This window comes from Poecilia latipinna, unplaced genomic scaffold, assembly GCF_001443285.1.
Source record: "Poecilia latipinna isolate Pla-1442-1.1 unplaced genomic scaffold, P_latipinna-1.0 Scaffold1076, whole genome shotgun sequence".
NCBI classification, from domain to species: Eukaryota; Metazoa; Chordata; class Actinopteri; order Cyprinodontiformes; family Poeciliidae; genus Poecilia; species Poecilia latipinna.
The window spans coordinates 44,707-61,383 of record NW_015113692.1 but is presented as its reverse complement, the minus strand read 5'-3'; the positions used below and the strand labels follow the sequence as shown (position 1 = coordinate 61,383).

Below are 16,677 nucleotides of genomic sequence, written 5' to 3'. Positions count from 1 at the left end.
GCGACAAAAAACCAACCTTTTAGGGGGTTTTGCACCGGGGAAGGTTTTTTTTTTTTTTTTTTTTTTTTTTTTTTTTTTTTTTTTTTTTTTTTTTTTTTTTGTCCCCGGAGTCTGGCCCCGTCGCGGGGCAGGACAACAAAACCAGGCCAACGACGGGTGAGAAAAGAGCGACCATACGATGTGGATCTGGTACCTTCTGCTGGGTTCGGGGTCAGGCTCGAGAACTGCTGGTAAGTTTTGTTTAAGCGCTCAGAGGAGCCGAGGTCGTTGTCACGGCGCAGACACGCATCAGTGCGGGTGGGAAGAGGACAAATCTGCTCCAGGGAGCTGCTGCTTTTGTCTTCTGACAAGTTGGCTTCAACTTAAAAGATAGCGTTTCTTCAAACTGAAACCCATCAAAAAAGATGGTAAAACAAGTGAAGTGACGTCTTATTATGTCTGGCAACATATTGAGAGTTTCCACAGCTTGCCTGCATCATAGTTATATGTGTTAGTCTCCAATTTCCTTTTGCTCTGTTTACAAACATTAGCTTGTTGTTGACGAGACTACATAGGCTATAGGTCTTGTAGCAAGTACAAATTCATGGCAGTGTCACCATAATAACCACAGGCATTTTAAAATGAATTAATTTGATGTCTTTAGTTTTGCTTCTCATTTTCACTTTGAATTCTATATTTTAAAGTTAGACGTTTTGTAAAGTTGGAATTTCAAGTGCAAAAAGCCTTTTTTAATTCCCAGCCGTTTTTTTTTTTTTCATATTTTTTTTTTTTTTTTTTTTTTTTTTTTTTTTTTTTGTGGTGTAAAGCCACAATATATTTACCGCAAAACCAATACTAACCTGAAACTAAAACGTAACCATTATCAAAACTGCTGTTTATCGAAGACATTATTACTTTTAGTAGTGAAACTGCTTCTAAAACACAGAATGTGTCAATTGAAAATGTTAAAACTTAAACACAGCATTTATTGATTATCACACCGAACCGGATGCATAGAAATAGTTCAAACAGCAAGAGTAACAATATCACCCTTACTAAGAGTTTCTGAGATTCAGCAGAATATCATCATTTTGAGTTCACCGTTTTTCTCACAGGACAAATTCTTATTCAATAAGAGAAATTAAACAAATGCCAGTACTTAGGCAGTGCTAAAAACCCCCTTTAAAGAACGTGGTGCTATAGCAGAGAAATACATTACTATTTTTCATTGATTATAGTGGTTAGCCTGATGACTGAAGTTGTTCATGTAGCAATTAGTAAAAATAGCTGGTTTTCATCCTTATGCCTGGAAGTTGGAATGAAGCCACTTCTACATCCAAGTTCTGAGTGCAGATGTAAATGAAACACAGCATAAGGCACAAACACTTGTTACTGGTTCACTGTTGTCCAGGTACACTTGAAGTTCTAGAAACATTCTCTATGCACTTCTCTTTTATGAAGTTTCCAACAAAGTGAAGATCAATGTGCTTGCGCAATTGGTCTTTTTACATGTCACAATCTATTAGTTCTACTCCACGGTTTGTTTGTATTAGTGCTGCAAACAATTCAGCCCAAATTGTTTCTGGGTGCCACTAAAGACAGCTCAAGATCTCCCACAGTGTGAGAACCACATCACTCGGTCATCTGTTTATATGAATGGATGCAAAGAGTTTATACATTTAGGATATACAGGGCAGGACATATTTTCCACTCTAGGAAATAACAGTTTTTAACAAAATGGACACAGTCCTGCTGTTGATGGAACAGTACAGCTGCCTTTTACAATCAGGACAGGACTTTGGTCTTATTCTACTACATTTCACAAAGCCAGAGGAATATTTGGAGTTCTGGTTCGTATCTAATTCTTTCCTCTCTTCAACTCACCGTAGAGGTTTCACATTGGTTTTTAGATCTTGGTCCTGGAAGAAGGCTGATTTTGTATCTGGTGAGCTTTTGTTGCCATGTGCCTTCAGAAAGATTCAATATAAACTCATTGTTGTAGTCTATTGTTTTTAACAGTTAAAATGTTCTTGAATTTTTATAAGTTTGTGATGTCCTGCAGTCAAATAAAGTTCACAGGGCTTTGAAGAAGAAACAGGCCCACACATCAGAAATTCCCCCTTTACTTAACAGCAGGCATGAGGGGCTAACCCACATTATATGCATTCTTTAACACCGAGTCATCTTGAAATGTTTATTGTCGAAAAGCACAATCTTTGTCTTATCTCACCACAAATTAGATTGCATGTATAGCTTCCATATCACAAAAAGAGGAACCTTTTAGAAGTATGGTTTAGATTTCACCTTACAATTTACAGCAGCGATTCAGGTGATAGAGCAGGTGGCTGCAGCCTCAAAAGTGCATTTTATCTTGGAATTATGGTTAATGTGGAAAAATAAAAGGCACAGTAGTTCCATTCAAAACTATTTTTGTTGTGTTGTTTAAAAAAAAACACAAGGAAACAATTCGAATGTTTGTATATATTTCCTTTTGAAAGGATTAAGCCCAGCGCTTGCTTTATTGCAGTGCGAGAGCGGTTGAAGGAGAATAATGGGCACTCGTGATGCTGAATTGTTTCCATGCCTTTCATTCATTACTAAAAAGCTTCGAACTGCATTTTTGAAACACTTGGTTGCACCTCAGTTATTGGATGTCAGGCTGAACTCCTCATTTGCATAATGTCACAATCTGTTCTACTTAAAGCAAACCTCAATAAATAAATAAATAAAAATCTCCAGATCTTAAAAAAAAAAAAAAAAAAAGGAACCGAGGAGGAACAAAACGTGTAGAAGTGACACTGGACTGTAAGTCGCATGCATTTAGAAAGTGTCAGACATGAGGGGTTCCATGTTAATTATATTGTCCAGTGATGTTTCCGGTTGCTTTTCAACAAACGTGGAATCTTTCAACTTTGGCTCTAAATTAGGTTGGTCAGAAATGACTCGGCTCTGTTGGTGAAGTGCGCAGTGAAGGGGAGATGCATGCAGGATGAAGCGTTTCACCAAAAAAGTCTACATACAAAGTCATTTATATTCATCTCCTTGGCAAATAGGGTGTGGAGACATACTAACTGTACTGTTCACTAACCTCAACATGTATTCTTGCAGTTTTGAACCATTCAATTCCATTTGCCAAATGCAATTAAAATCACATGTGAATAAGTTTGTTCACATGAAGAGTCATTAATAAACACGCCACACTGCAGTCCTCCAACTTATCTTCTTCTTTGTGGTTTGCGCCGTTGGAAACATCTGGTTGTTCGTTATGTGACTCATGTGATGCTAGAATAGCGATTTCATTGCAGTTTTACTAAATAAACCAATTCTGATAAAGCCAAAGAAACCACCTCACTTTTTAGCAAAAAACTACAGTTTTTTTTTTGTTTGTTTGTTTTTTTTTCTGAATTGGAGTGTTTTCAATAAGCAAATTTCTTTTCAGAATGCCAAATTGAGAAATTACACTGTCAATGGAAACTCAGTTAGTGACTCGTGCATCAGCATGAGAAAAAGCTATTTATAGTCTGGAAAATGGAGATTGCTGCATGAAAAGTTTAACGGCTCATGCTTAAGATCAAATTTTGACAGATTGGGAAAATGTAATAAAAATGTTAATGATTTAACTTAGTTTAGTATTGATGTAACTCCATATTAATGCACCCATCAAGTGCACATGCCAGATTAGGAATAAATAAACAAAAAGACGGAGGCCGTTTTAGCCTCTCTATCCTGACCCACTGGGTCCTCATGTCCTTTGCCAAATGAGCTGCATATGAACCTTAACTGACAGTTAAGCTAATAGGTTCTGATGGAGGTCATATTGATGTTACTGCCTTATAGCTCTGGAGCAGTGTCCTTGTTCTGTTAATAACACACTGACCACTTAATACATTTTTAATTTTCAAATCAAAATTTACAATAATAAAATGTGATCATTACAGTTCCTATGTTAAACTTCAGTCATTTGAAACACATTTTTTTTCTTTAAAACGTCTCCTTCATGTCCCGTTGGGTTAAATACACTCTTGATTGCTTTTTGTGTCAAAACCTGGTCTTGTATTTTCAGTGTTGGCACCAGCTTTTTCCATAAGGATTCACTAAAATGAGAATTTTCTTCTTAATGGGATTATGGTAGCATTGTCCTTCAATGCTGCGTGCTTTAGTAATGTTGAACAGTATTTGTGGTAGTAAATCAATGGTAAGGTACGGACATAAGCCACATATTGTGTTTGATCGCATGTGTTGCTCTGTCATTCAGGTCAATTTGGAAGTTAGAAATCTGCACAGCTGTTAACAGCCAACAGTATTATCTTGTGGCGCTTTTCATTATAGTCATGCACCAATAACACCAGGTCTGCGTCGAATACATTTTTGCCACCCAGTGTGTGCTAGTTGAACATTTGGGTCATAAATTAAAAGAAAGTGACGGCTGTAAATAATAGGCGGCATTCATTAGGATGTTAAACACCATTGTGACATTTGCACAGATGGCAAACAGAACATTATTTTGACTGTATTTATTTCCCCATCTTGACAATGACTTTTAAATTTTGTAGTTACGCAGCATATGGAGTGTGTGCTTAGTTTACGGCATTGCCGTGTATGAACGTGTCCTACATTTTAGAAACTTTGCACACATAAGCCAGGTGATTTGAATACTTTCATATTGTCCCCGGCATGGGGTATTGGGGTCATTCAGTGGACTGGATAAAATAATTACATTCTCGCTCTGCTCATTGTTCTTTGTATTTCTGCACAGTTGCTTTGCTGAAACAAGCCACCTGACACAATCAGTGTTGTGTGTTTGTGCTTATGTTTGCATGTCGTTGGAGCAGAAAGGAGAGGTGAAGGCATGTTTTCACAGTGTCCGTCGTGGTTTTTTTTTGGGGGGGGGGGTTTCCAGCTATGGTTAAATGGCTCTGAGATGGCCTGAGATTGAACGTGGTTCTGGTTCCCATAGTCGTTAAACAAAACCTCATGACTGGAGTCACGTTTCAGAGCCCAGTGACAGAGCAGCTTTGACAGCTATTAATGTGATTCTTACCTCATCATTTCAAAGTCTAACAATACCCCTCTATTTGTTTAATGGGTTTCACCAATAGAGTGTTGGCGTGCTGTTGGACTTTATAGAGTTGGCTGTATAAGATTATATCGTATGTGTACTGACCAGTCTCTGTGCTTGTCTGATCAATAAATCATGGTGTGAAATATTTTATGAACTCCAGTGTAAATGGATCGAAGTAGACAGCAGAAACAAGGGGGTGAAATGAAGTGGGGAAAGGTTTTGAGTATAGCTCAGTATTGATTGTTTTTGAACTGATCTTTTTTTAATATACTATAAGGTAATGGATAGGTTTTCTCAGTTCTTTATTGTTTCGTTATTCTGCTGTTTATTGTCTGGTACTGGTGTGTTATGTCTTTTGAGCCTTCGTCACACTTCCACTGACTTGTCTAAAGCACGTTCATCCTAAAACTTTTTAACGTTTTGTTGACCAAAGAATATGCAATATCAGTTTACATACTTGCATGCACAATTGTTGATTTTCTTTTGTTGTTGTTATCATATAAATAAAAAAAAAATTATAACAACCCAGGAGCGTACTCCATGCTGACAAGATGTGGTAACTTTTGTTGCAGTCAACCATATTCCTTGACTGCAAGGAATATGTTTTTAATGTACAAGCTGTCACAGGGTTAGGCATTATTTATTTTTCAGTATTGTCAGGTAGAGGCATAGTAATACAGTTAACCCATGAGAAGCAGTGATACAAAGTATCAGGTTGTTGTGAATAAGACAATATTTGGACAACATAATTCATCAAACTAGATGACCTATTTTTTGTTTTCACAAGTTAGCAAAAGATTAACAAATCACTAAATTTGTTTTAAAGAACGAGTTAGTGCAGAAAGAATAATTCATTCAAGGTTTGACCTTTAAATTGCACTTTTCATACATGCAGTCTCAAAGTAAGGCAGGTCTTATGCTTAACAAAACTTTGAAAAAAAAATCTGTCAGTTATGGAATCATCCAGTTCCAATTTAATTAGTTCCACCATTTGAATGCAGGACGATTGAATGCGTTCTATATTCATTTAAAAACAATGAAAATACATTTCCTTTACAACTGTAGGCTATGTATTTTACACCAACTTCATCACCACTTTATTACATTTATGAAAATGGCAGCAGCTCCTTCAAGGCTGTTGTCAGTGAGTCCAGTCAGCAGGTTTTACTTGTCAGCTGCAACAACAGAATAAGACAACCTAACTACTACTTTCTTTCTTTCTTCAAATTAAGAGTCTGAAATACGGATACAACAGAGTGTAAAGCTTGACGCACTTACCTTTGTATCCATAATTTTACCAAAATGTATACTAACACACCAGTTAGATAATGCTGCTTGAGACAAACATCATGTGGATGAGATGTAGTAAAACATTTTAATATCACTACTTGTGATATTGTGCCACAAGGTCTCGAAAAACCCCTACTTGTTACACAGCGTTATTTAGGGGAATTTCAGTGTCCATAAGTCATTTCTATCCTTATTTTCTTAATTACTAAAGCTGCGATATACAAATGGGTGCAGCAGCCTTCCAAATGTTGCATTTGAAGACGTGAACCAAAGTGTACTTTTTGTGCACACATAACTTTGTGACATTCCTCATAGTTCACTGGCAAAGTGCAGTGTCCAGTCAGCGATGCGTCTGCTCATTCTTGCACAGTGTGTCCTGTCACACCGCTCACACGAGTTTTTTTTCTTGTAAAAACTTGTGTGCAGCTCTATAGTGAGACCACCTGATACAGACTAAGTTTAAATTTATTATAATTTTTGATGCATGCAATTAGAGCTTTATCCCTTTCTTGAATGCAAAAAAAAAAGTATACTACAAGCCTTCTAGCATCATGAAACACATTCTGCTCATGTCTGTGAAGAAAGCAGTCGTCACCAGAGACGTCATACTGTTGCATTTGTTAGAAAAAAAAAATGTTTGTGAGCTGGCTCTCTGAGCTCTTTACACAGGAATTGTTGATTAAATTTTCCCCAAGCCTGCTTCGCTTCCAGATTAATTTCGAAGGCAAGACAATGACAACTTTTTTTAATATATGTAATTATTATATTATGCCATGCATTCTGTTATTTTTTTATTTATTGTTTTTTACTTTTTTGACCATAGCAACAACAGCTAGATATATTAATTTGAACAAGAAAAGAAAACAAATACCTAGTTGGGTATAGAGGATGTCTTAGAGCTTAATGCATTAAAAGAACAACCTTTCTCCCTAAAGTGATATTTAAAAAAAAACTGGAGCATAAATCAGTAGCAGAATCTACAACAGAAGTACAGCTGCAGTATTTCACTGCCATATTGCACTTTTGTTTGAAACTGCAAATTACATTAACCTTGATGTTGTGATTTTTTTCTTATTTATTTGATAAAAAAAAAAGAAGGCTGCCAACTCTTTCAGCAAGGCCTGAACAGCTTCAGCTTCACTCCGCTGGATGACCTTCCTAACTTTATATATTCATCTAAGGTGACCCATCGGGAACGAAAGGGATCTGCTGTATGACTCCCCTGTGTTGCTTTGCCTGCTGTCAGAAAGGGAATGGAGGCTGGAATGGTGACAGCTGGCTCCCCTTCTGTCCCTCGTGATTAGCAGTCATTTGCTGTCCTGTGTCTCACAGCCAGCATGTCAGCCAGTGTGGACACTGGCTGGCTATTTTAGTCAGAAATTTCAGCATTCCTCTGTCAAACCAAACAAAAACCTACCTTAAAGGTCAACAAAAACCCATAGAGGATTAGAGATAACATCAGGGCAGCTGATCCTTTGTTTGTTTGTAGACTAGAGGGAAACTATGTGTGGTATACATCTCTGAATTTTTTTTTTCTTGACTTTAACCTTTTCCCCTTATGATTTTGAGATTGCTATCATTAAAGATGCAAGCTACGACTGAACTCTGATTTCTTATCTTAGTAGATTTTTTTCCAATCTCACTTTTCCCTCCAATTGACTATGACATATAAACTAGGAAAAATGTGTTACAGTTTTTCTGATACATGTAGTAATTTTGAATCAAGTAGAAAATTAAAGTATTGCAAGATTACTCTGACTTACATCAGAAATGTAATGGTCACTTTACTGGGTACGCCTAACTAGTGCTGGATTGGATATCCGTTTGCCTTAAAGGTTGACTCATATTTTCATGCCATAGACTGATCAACACATTTGAAATATTCTTCAGGGGTTTTGGTCCGTACTGCCACATGTCCATCACACAGTTGTTACAAATTTGTCATCTCCACTATCTATGATGCAGATCTTGTATTTCACCACATCCCAAAGGAACTCTGTGGGACTGAAGACCAGTTAAGACAGAGAACAGTAAACCAGTTGAAAATGACTGGAGCTTTTTTGCCATGGTGCTGTTTCCTTTTGGACGTAGCTATCAGAAGAGTGGTAGGAGGCATGAAGGGATATGGACATGGTCATCAACAAACTTAGGCAGGTTGTTGTATTTGATGCTTATTTGATACTGAGGGACCAATAGCATGCCAAAAATGATCCTCTACACCATCACTCCACCACCAGCCTGGACATATGCAATGTTGTTTATGGTCAAGTCTGAGCCCATATCTGTCTAATATTATATACTGCTCAAAAAAATAAAGGGAACATTTCACTTTAATTTCGTGTGTGGCTCCAAATCCAGACCTCCATTGGTTAATAAATTTGATTTCCACTGATGATTTTTGTGTGATTTTGTTGTCAGCACATTCAACTTTGTACAGAACAAAGTATTCAATGAGAATATTTCATTCATTCAGATCTAGGATGTGTTATTTGAGTGTTCCCTTTATTTTTTTTTTTGAGCAGTGTAGAATTAAAATAATAACCAAATACGTGCTATAGATGCTATGATATTGCAGCAATATGAATAATTGTTGGTTTTATGCTGTATATAAATGAATTTAACTCCACCCATCCAGCCATCCATTTTCTTACACACTTGTCCCATTGGGGTCGGTGCTGGTGCCTATCTCCAGCTTAAATAAATTTAGATGATTTTATAAAAATGTATTTGGAATATTTATGTAAATACTGTGAAACCATTTTTTTATTGATGAGTTTATGTGGATTTAGATGAAAAACAGTCAGAGTTGTCCATTTTTAAGTAGTACTTGTATTGTAGCCGATTAAGGAAATAATGTCAGATCCCTGGCTGATTAATTAGTGCATCTCTAATTACGAAATTAAAATGGATTTATACAGCCTTTATACCATAACTTAAAAAAATGTCCCTATAAAATCTAAAACTAGTGACTTTGTCAGTCAGTGGATTTTCCTCTTAAGCCTCAAAAAGAAGTATAGGAAAAAGTCAACACGCTGCATTAATATCATGTTTGCTTTTCTGCTTTAGTATACTTTTGCAGTCTTTATTGTATCCATATATTGGAAGATTACACACATCAACTACAATCCCCGTGGAGGTAATTATGCAGAACTAAATCTTTGTGTGAATAAACTTTTAGCCTCATGCATGGTTGTTTTGTGCTCCTGATATACCTAAGGCACTTTAATCACCATATTGATTGGTCCAAATTCATTCTTTCGCTTAGGTTAGCATAATGAGATGCAAGTTTCTAAAACCAGTCTATCAGTGAACGCTACCTGTGTGGATGCATTCATCGGAAGGATTAGAATAATCCGTATCATTACTGCAGCACTCTTTTTCTGCTTTAATGCACAACCACTAATTCTGATTGTTCATAGGTCTGGGACAGATTCTAACCCAAAGACTAACAATCAAGCACTACTGGCACATGAAACAAGCCCTTTGGTGAATGGAGCCTCACAATCATAATTGAGGAGCTGCAGAGTGTGAAATTTACAGACTGCACTGAAATTCCCTTTCCCACATGAACATAGCATATCCGTGTGTCTCATGGATATTAATCGTAGGATTTCTTTTCAGGGTTTAAATGAGATTGTGATGTGGCATCATTATCTCACAGCCATGTTCATATGGATTTGGTTCTCACATTTGTAGTAAAATATAGATTTATCTGTCAGTAAATTACATTTGGTATAAAAATTCTATACCCCATATTGGTAACTAATTTTTTGTGATTGGGGGTAAAAAAAACAAAAAATAAACAGATAAAAACAACATCCAAGATAATTTATTTAGACTTTTTTCAGCTTTAATGTGAAATGCAACCTGTGCACAATTCAATTAAAAATAATAAGCTCAAAATAATTTAGGGGAGGAAATGAAAAATACAGGAAAAATAATGTGGTTGCATAGAAATGCACACCGTTTTATAGATATACATTATTGGTGTTGTGGATGTGATTAGAATTAAATACCAATCGCATACAAAGTAGGAGTCAGTTCTACAGTCAAAATGTCAAATAATTTTTTCAGTATAACTGATAATAAGTGAATACTTTTTTTTCCAAGTTCTCCTTTGCACCAGAATTTGTGTGAACCGTTATCTTCCGGATTTCTCACAGGAGTGTGACAGACACAGACACTAGCCCTTCCCCTCAGTTGCAGCAGCTTACCTGATGACACATTCCTCGTTTCCACAGAGGCGTATGGCCACATCGACCTCTGTCGTACCGCTCAGTGGAAACGAGGCGTAGGAGTAAAGACAGCAAGATGGTGTCTGAAGTTCAAACACTCATGGAAGATGACAAGTTTGCAAAAAAAAAAAAAAACAACAAGGTTTTTTTGAACTGTCCTTTCTTTGAATGTAATTAATCTATGAGGCATGAAGAGAAAAAAAAAAGAAAAACTGAAGGTTATCAGTGAGCCCTGGTGCAAGTTGTGGTTAGTGGTGGCTAGGATGCTAATTAGCTCCACAAACCAGATAAAGCATTTGTAAGACCCACAGTCATGCAATACAATTTGGAACATTATTCCAAATAATAACAAAACCAAGCAGGTCAAGAAGCACAATGCTTATGAGACTTCTATCCAAAAGGATTTAGTGATGTAAGACAATTCACTCTCCAAGGCAGCCATTTTAATACATTTTTTGTTACCTTTGTTCCCCCCTTCAAAAAATTTTTTTTTTGTTTGTCACAGGTCACATAAAAAACAAAAAAAGTTGTGAAATAATTTCCATCACAAAAAAACTTTCTGCGTGCAGACACTTTACACCGGCTGTACCTCTGGGAGTATGTGTGCTTGGTCAGGCGTGATTGAGTGAGCGGAGACGACAGCTAAATCTTGCTTGCTGTGAGATCCTGTCTGTTTGCAAAAAGCACAAGAGACGTGGGATCTGCACCTGCTTCTGCACCTGATTGACATTAAGTTGACAGTGCCAATTGAATTATTTTCACCTATCACTGTGTGCTCATTCACACAGACACATGTTTAATTTAGCAGCCTTTCAGGCGAAATTTCAGTCTGTGGGCATAAAAGCTATCATGGACCTCAGCCTCTTTTTCTCCTGCAGAGTGCATAGATTGAAAATAAGATCAATCTCACTTCTTCTGACTTAATAATTGCCAATTTGTCACAATTAATCTTACTCTCCAAACCTACTTACCTGAAAACCAGTCCATGAAATGGAGCTGAATCCGGAGCTGCTCTGTGTTAAATTGAGGATAAAAGGGTCAAGATGGTAAGAGATTATTTCTCTGTTAGAAAAAGACGGAAAGAGAACTGAAAGTTAATGCATGGAAAAGGTGTTGCTCCACCTCTGCAGCCGCACAAACAAGCCTTAACCCCCTGAGCTATGAGCTCCTTTTGACTGCGTACTCTATTTGATTCCCCACGGTTGTCTTTCTTTTCTGACAGCCATGATTCCTTTGAACTCACAGGGTATGTATAGTTTGTTTGTGCATGCATAGGGTATGCGGGATGGATGTGTGATATGTGTATAAGTGTGTATCATCTCTTGGGCCCGTACCATGGGAGGCGAAGTGCTCCTCTTCACAGGAAATAACCTCCTGATTCTTCGTGCTGTTTGCAGAAGCAGCTCAGCCAGCCAAAATCAAATGCAAACCTCTGTTAATTGTCTTAATGCTGCTTCACTGTTAAGCATGACTTGGCAACAAACCCCAGGACTAGGCCACATAGCAAATTGTTTTCGATTCTTCGTTGAATACCAAACACGAGGTATTTGTGTTTGGTTTTTGTGAATGAAGAGTAACCAATAAATATCACCCTCTGATTTTTAGAATCAAATAGAGCAGAAAATAAGGTTGGAAGACACATTTATTGCGAATGGGAAGTTGAACAGAAGGTCAGGCCCAGCTTACTCCATTAACAGCTAATCTGAAAGAATGTATGCAATGATTCCTAGCTCAGTCTGATTCATTTTATAGAAAACTGCCAACCAAGTTCTGAATTTACACTTAAGATCAAAATGATTCATTCCCCTGAGAGATCAAGATTTACAGTTGTTTTCATTCAAAACAGAGGTTTCTATTCTTTTGATGACGGACTTCTCCCAAAACATAATAGACCAATCTACAGAGGTCAAACTCTTTGAAAGCACTCTGAAATTATGGTTTAGAATCCTCCTTACCATCATACTAATGTTTAGCTCACTCCATTGATCTTCTATTGGATTCAAGTTGACACTAGCTGTATACATACAATATAACATGCAAGCATATTTTAGGCCTAATGAAATCTGTTTTAGTGAATGTTAAAATTTTGTTTTATTTTTCTAAATTCAAAGTTTTACAAGTGAAGACAATTTTGTATATTCCTAGCTCATTACAAAGAGCTTAAGAACATGAATGAGTTTAACCACATTTCTGTTTGCTAATTCTGTTATTGTGTAGTATTAAACAGGTTGGTGTTTTTATAAATATGTGTTTTGCATCTTAAAATATCTAAAAGTTATGTTATATGGCTATTTTGCACAAAAAAAATGTTTTTAAAGAAAATGATTTTCCTTTGACTAACAGTGCTTCTCAGCTGATGAAATCAAGCACTGGGGATCAGTCTTGAGTGGATCTGCTGACACTTTCAGTAGCAGCCTGATATGAAACAGGTTGTTGCCTTGTAATTTAAAGTAGTCCTAAAACATCAAAGCAAGCACAGCTGGACGTAGATCTTATCTGAACACTGGTCATAACCGGATGAAGGATGATGCATCTCTCATGTGTTGTCAGGTTTTTGCTGGATCTTACTCTTTGATTTTCTTCATCTGATGTAGACAGTTCAGTTCGGAAATTTTAAAGCACACTACCCAATATCCTAGCAGTGTGTTTTTATATTGCTTTGATGTAATTTAGCTGCTGCCGCTAGTCTGATGGAGCTGTGTGGGGGAGGTCTGGGCTGCAGTTCTCAACTGAGTTGGTTAGCAGCTCGGTTGAGGACTGCAAGGCGGAGGTTTGGGTACATAGGTAGCATGTTGCCAAAGGAGGTGCTAAGGGAATGGCAGCCACTGGAGATTTAAGGATTCCTCAAACATGCATGAATGAGTCAAAGCAACACTCCACACATATGTTTTTGATGAAGTAATGACACTATAATACGATCTATAGCTTAAAAAAAAAGATTTATGATTTTGTATAATGCCTGACTTTAAAAGTTCTCAGTAGTTTCTCCCTCCATTTGTATAATTTAGGCCTACAAATGCCCTAATAAAACAGCAACTTCAAAAAGGTTGGGACTTTTAAGGAGGTTTGCCAAAGCCACCTCCATTTTGGAGACTGTGTACTACAAGACAATAAAATCCTAATAAATATTCCTGAACATTTATTTATAAGCTGTTATCATTACCTTGACTGTGGTTTATGTAAATAATAATAATGCTGGTTGATTAGGAAGAGGCTAAAGGACCGAGCAGCATGCATGAACACTGTTAAATAATGATAGTTGTTAAATAACTCCAGATGTTTTGAGTCCTGCAGAGTTTTAAGAATTTTCCAAATATCAAATGTGGAGTCTTTTAAACTCTTTTAAAGCTCCTCCAAAAAAAATACTATAACTGCTTCAATTTGCTCAGAGATTTAAGAATTACTTCAACCTGTTTGCACTGTCTGTGAAGCTAAAGTTTAAAAGAAATCTCACAGAGAAACCAATAAAGCTGGTGAACGCCATGATTAACCTTCATGTGATTCTCATCCACACCGTGGCAGCCGTAAGTCAGGAGCTCATCTGTCCTGAAAAAAAAAACCCTGCATGGTAGATTGTGATGGATTCTTCCCTGACTGACCTTTGCAGTCACAGATTCCTTTCTGAATTTCTACACATAACGACAAATGAATGGTGGTGCTGTTTGCACCTCAACTTGGTCAGCACCTCATACCAATCATTCTGACACCGACAGTAAAATCCAGTAAAAGTTTATTGTATCCCTAAATTGATTAAAAAGGTGCAGAGTGAAGCTTTTGCCTAGTTTATCTCTCTTTTTAAAATGAACTAATTTGTAGGTTTAATTAATTCTATGCACTGTTTACAAAAATGGATTTTGTCTGTCAAGTTACAAGTCAAGTTAATGCTTTCTTCATTTACAAAGCACTCAGAACAGTACCACTTAATGTGCCCACCGTTGTTTCAGTTAAAACGGGCATATTATGCAAAATTCTCTACATGCACATTTTTGTACTTCCATTTGGGTCTTTACTACTTCCAGAAAAAGTTCAAGTGCTTAAAAAAAAAAAAAATCAAGAAGTAAATGTTGTGTTGGTGTATGGAAAAGGAGCAGTTTCAAAAGCTTTCCCATCATTAAGTCACAATCGACGGGCACTACCCCTCACCTGAGAGCCCAGGCGGAGCTCCACTCAACTATTCAAAGATGAGCATGTTTGTCAGCTGCTTTTATCGCTGTATTGCTGTAGTTAATGGTGACTGGAAAAGCAAAGTGCTTTGTGGTTAGCTGCAATGAACAAGGCCATGCAAATTCCTCCAGTCACAAAAAAAAAAAAAAAAAAAATCCCTGCAGGGTTTCATTTTATTTTAATAATGTGATTTCCATCAACATTCTTTCACGCCCATTTTGAAGTATTGCATTAGAAAAGGATGATGGAAATGGCAAAATTCAAAATATGTAACCTACTCAGGTTGCTGCAGGGAAATGACAGGTGCTCATTACTAGCATGGGCTGATCCCTGTTCAGCCATCTGGCCACTAAGTTGGGAAAGCAAATCAATGTTGAGCAAAGGCCGTGAGACACAGTGGCTGAAGTGGAAGAATGTTAGTCGTTTTGGTACTTTGATTTCAAAGCACTGCTGCTCTATATGTGAGTCTGCATGTAATTGCAGCAGTAGGAAATCTGACATGTTGAAGAGTGAGAAGTAAATGGTTGCCTGTCATGCGAGTCTTTAGAAGCTTTTTGGAACTGTTGTGAAAACCCATTTTGCTCATTACCATGACAACGTAGAGGTCCGGGTCTTTCCGCATCCGAGTTAAACTTCCGATTGTTAGAGAGGGAGTGAAGTGCTTGGAAGAAGGCTTAAGTAGTAACTAGGAAAAACAGTCTGGATTGTAATCATCATGAGAAGAACATTAGATTGTATATTTACATCTGCCTAGCTTTAATTTCTTTGGCTGAACTAATTTATTCTATCAATTTGTTTGATAGTATAATTTAAATATGATTTTTGTTGGCTACTAGTGACAGGAATCATGTGTGACAAAATACTAGCAAGAGAAACTGAACGTTAGCTTACAGTAAACAGTTGTGTTTTTGAAAAAACAGCCAACAAAATAGACACAATATTTGTATTTTACTGAATATTTAGTCTGATAACAGCTAATTAAAGTGCCCTAGAACAGCTGTGACCCTTTGACTTCAGTGATTGCAAGAAGGTCTTCAAGATATTAGGAAATTGGATTGTGAAATTATTGCTTCCAACATTATCTATGATCTTTAGAATCTCGGACACGGTAATCTGTGTCAGGTTTTAGCATATACGGTAAACAGACTCCATCCAACAGCTAACTTATATATGTATCTGTGAAATAAAAGACAAGTATTGCATTCCAAATGGTCCTTTTGCAACAACATAATTAATGCTAACACTCAGCTGATAATGATGTATTGTCTCAGTTAGAAGCCTATGAATTGTCTTAAAACTGCACGTCCTTTCTCATTCTCTACTTATGTAATGTGATGCTGCAGCATGATGTAGAACTCGGTGTTCTTATTCTGTTATAATAAAACTAAACATAAAAGAAGAAACAAATTCCACACTCTATCATCAAGAGCCAAATTTGGCTCACACCAGGGCTGATTTTTCAAAATAACACAAGTGTATCTTAATGTCTTTCAAATTAAGAATTTATGCTTGATTGATTAATTTTGGATTCAATCTTGACTACTGTAGAGCAGTCTGGAACATAAGACACAGTTATTGACTGTGAGATTTAAAATGCTCAAGTCTGCAGCAAACTGGTATTTACACTAATGTCTAAAGTAATTTATACTGACCAGATGATGTTGGGATACAGAATGTCACGTACGCCATGATGTTTGTGTACTTGAGCTATCTATGTGGAACAGCAAAGTGGCGTGAACACAACAAAATAAGTCTTACATTGTTATTTTATTATTTAGTTATACTTTTTTGCTGATGAATCACAGATAAAATATTGTTATTAGCTGGCAATGCATGTTCTGTTGAAGTGTACCGCTTAGTTATGTGTTCTGTTTTTCTAACATTTGGAAAAGTACAGGAAGGTTCTGTGAAGTTCTCATTCCTAGGGTGAGAGTTCCCCCCCCCCCC

The 16,677-nt window shown here is 36.9% G+C and overlaps 1 protein-coding gene across 1 annotated transcript in view; it reads left to right on the top strand.

Annotated features, from left to right (window-relative positions):
• Positions 1-71: 71 nt before the first annotated feature.
• LOC106959402 (low-density lipoprotein receptor class A domain-containing protein 3) overlaps positions 72-16,677 on the top strand; it is a 59,148-nt gene continuing 42,542 nt past the window's right edge. Inside the window, exon 1 of the mRNA XM_015051963.1 lies at positions 72-230. Coding sequence (XP_014907449.1) covers positions 179-230 — 52 coding nt within the window. The 5' untranslated portion in view covers positions 72-178. The remainder of the gene's footprint in view (positions 231-16,677) is intronic.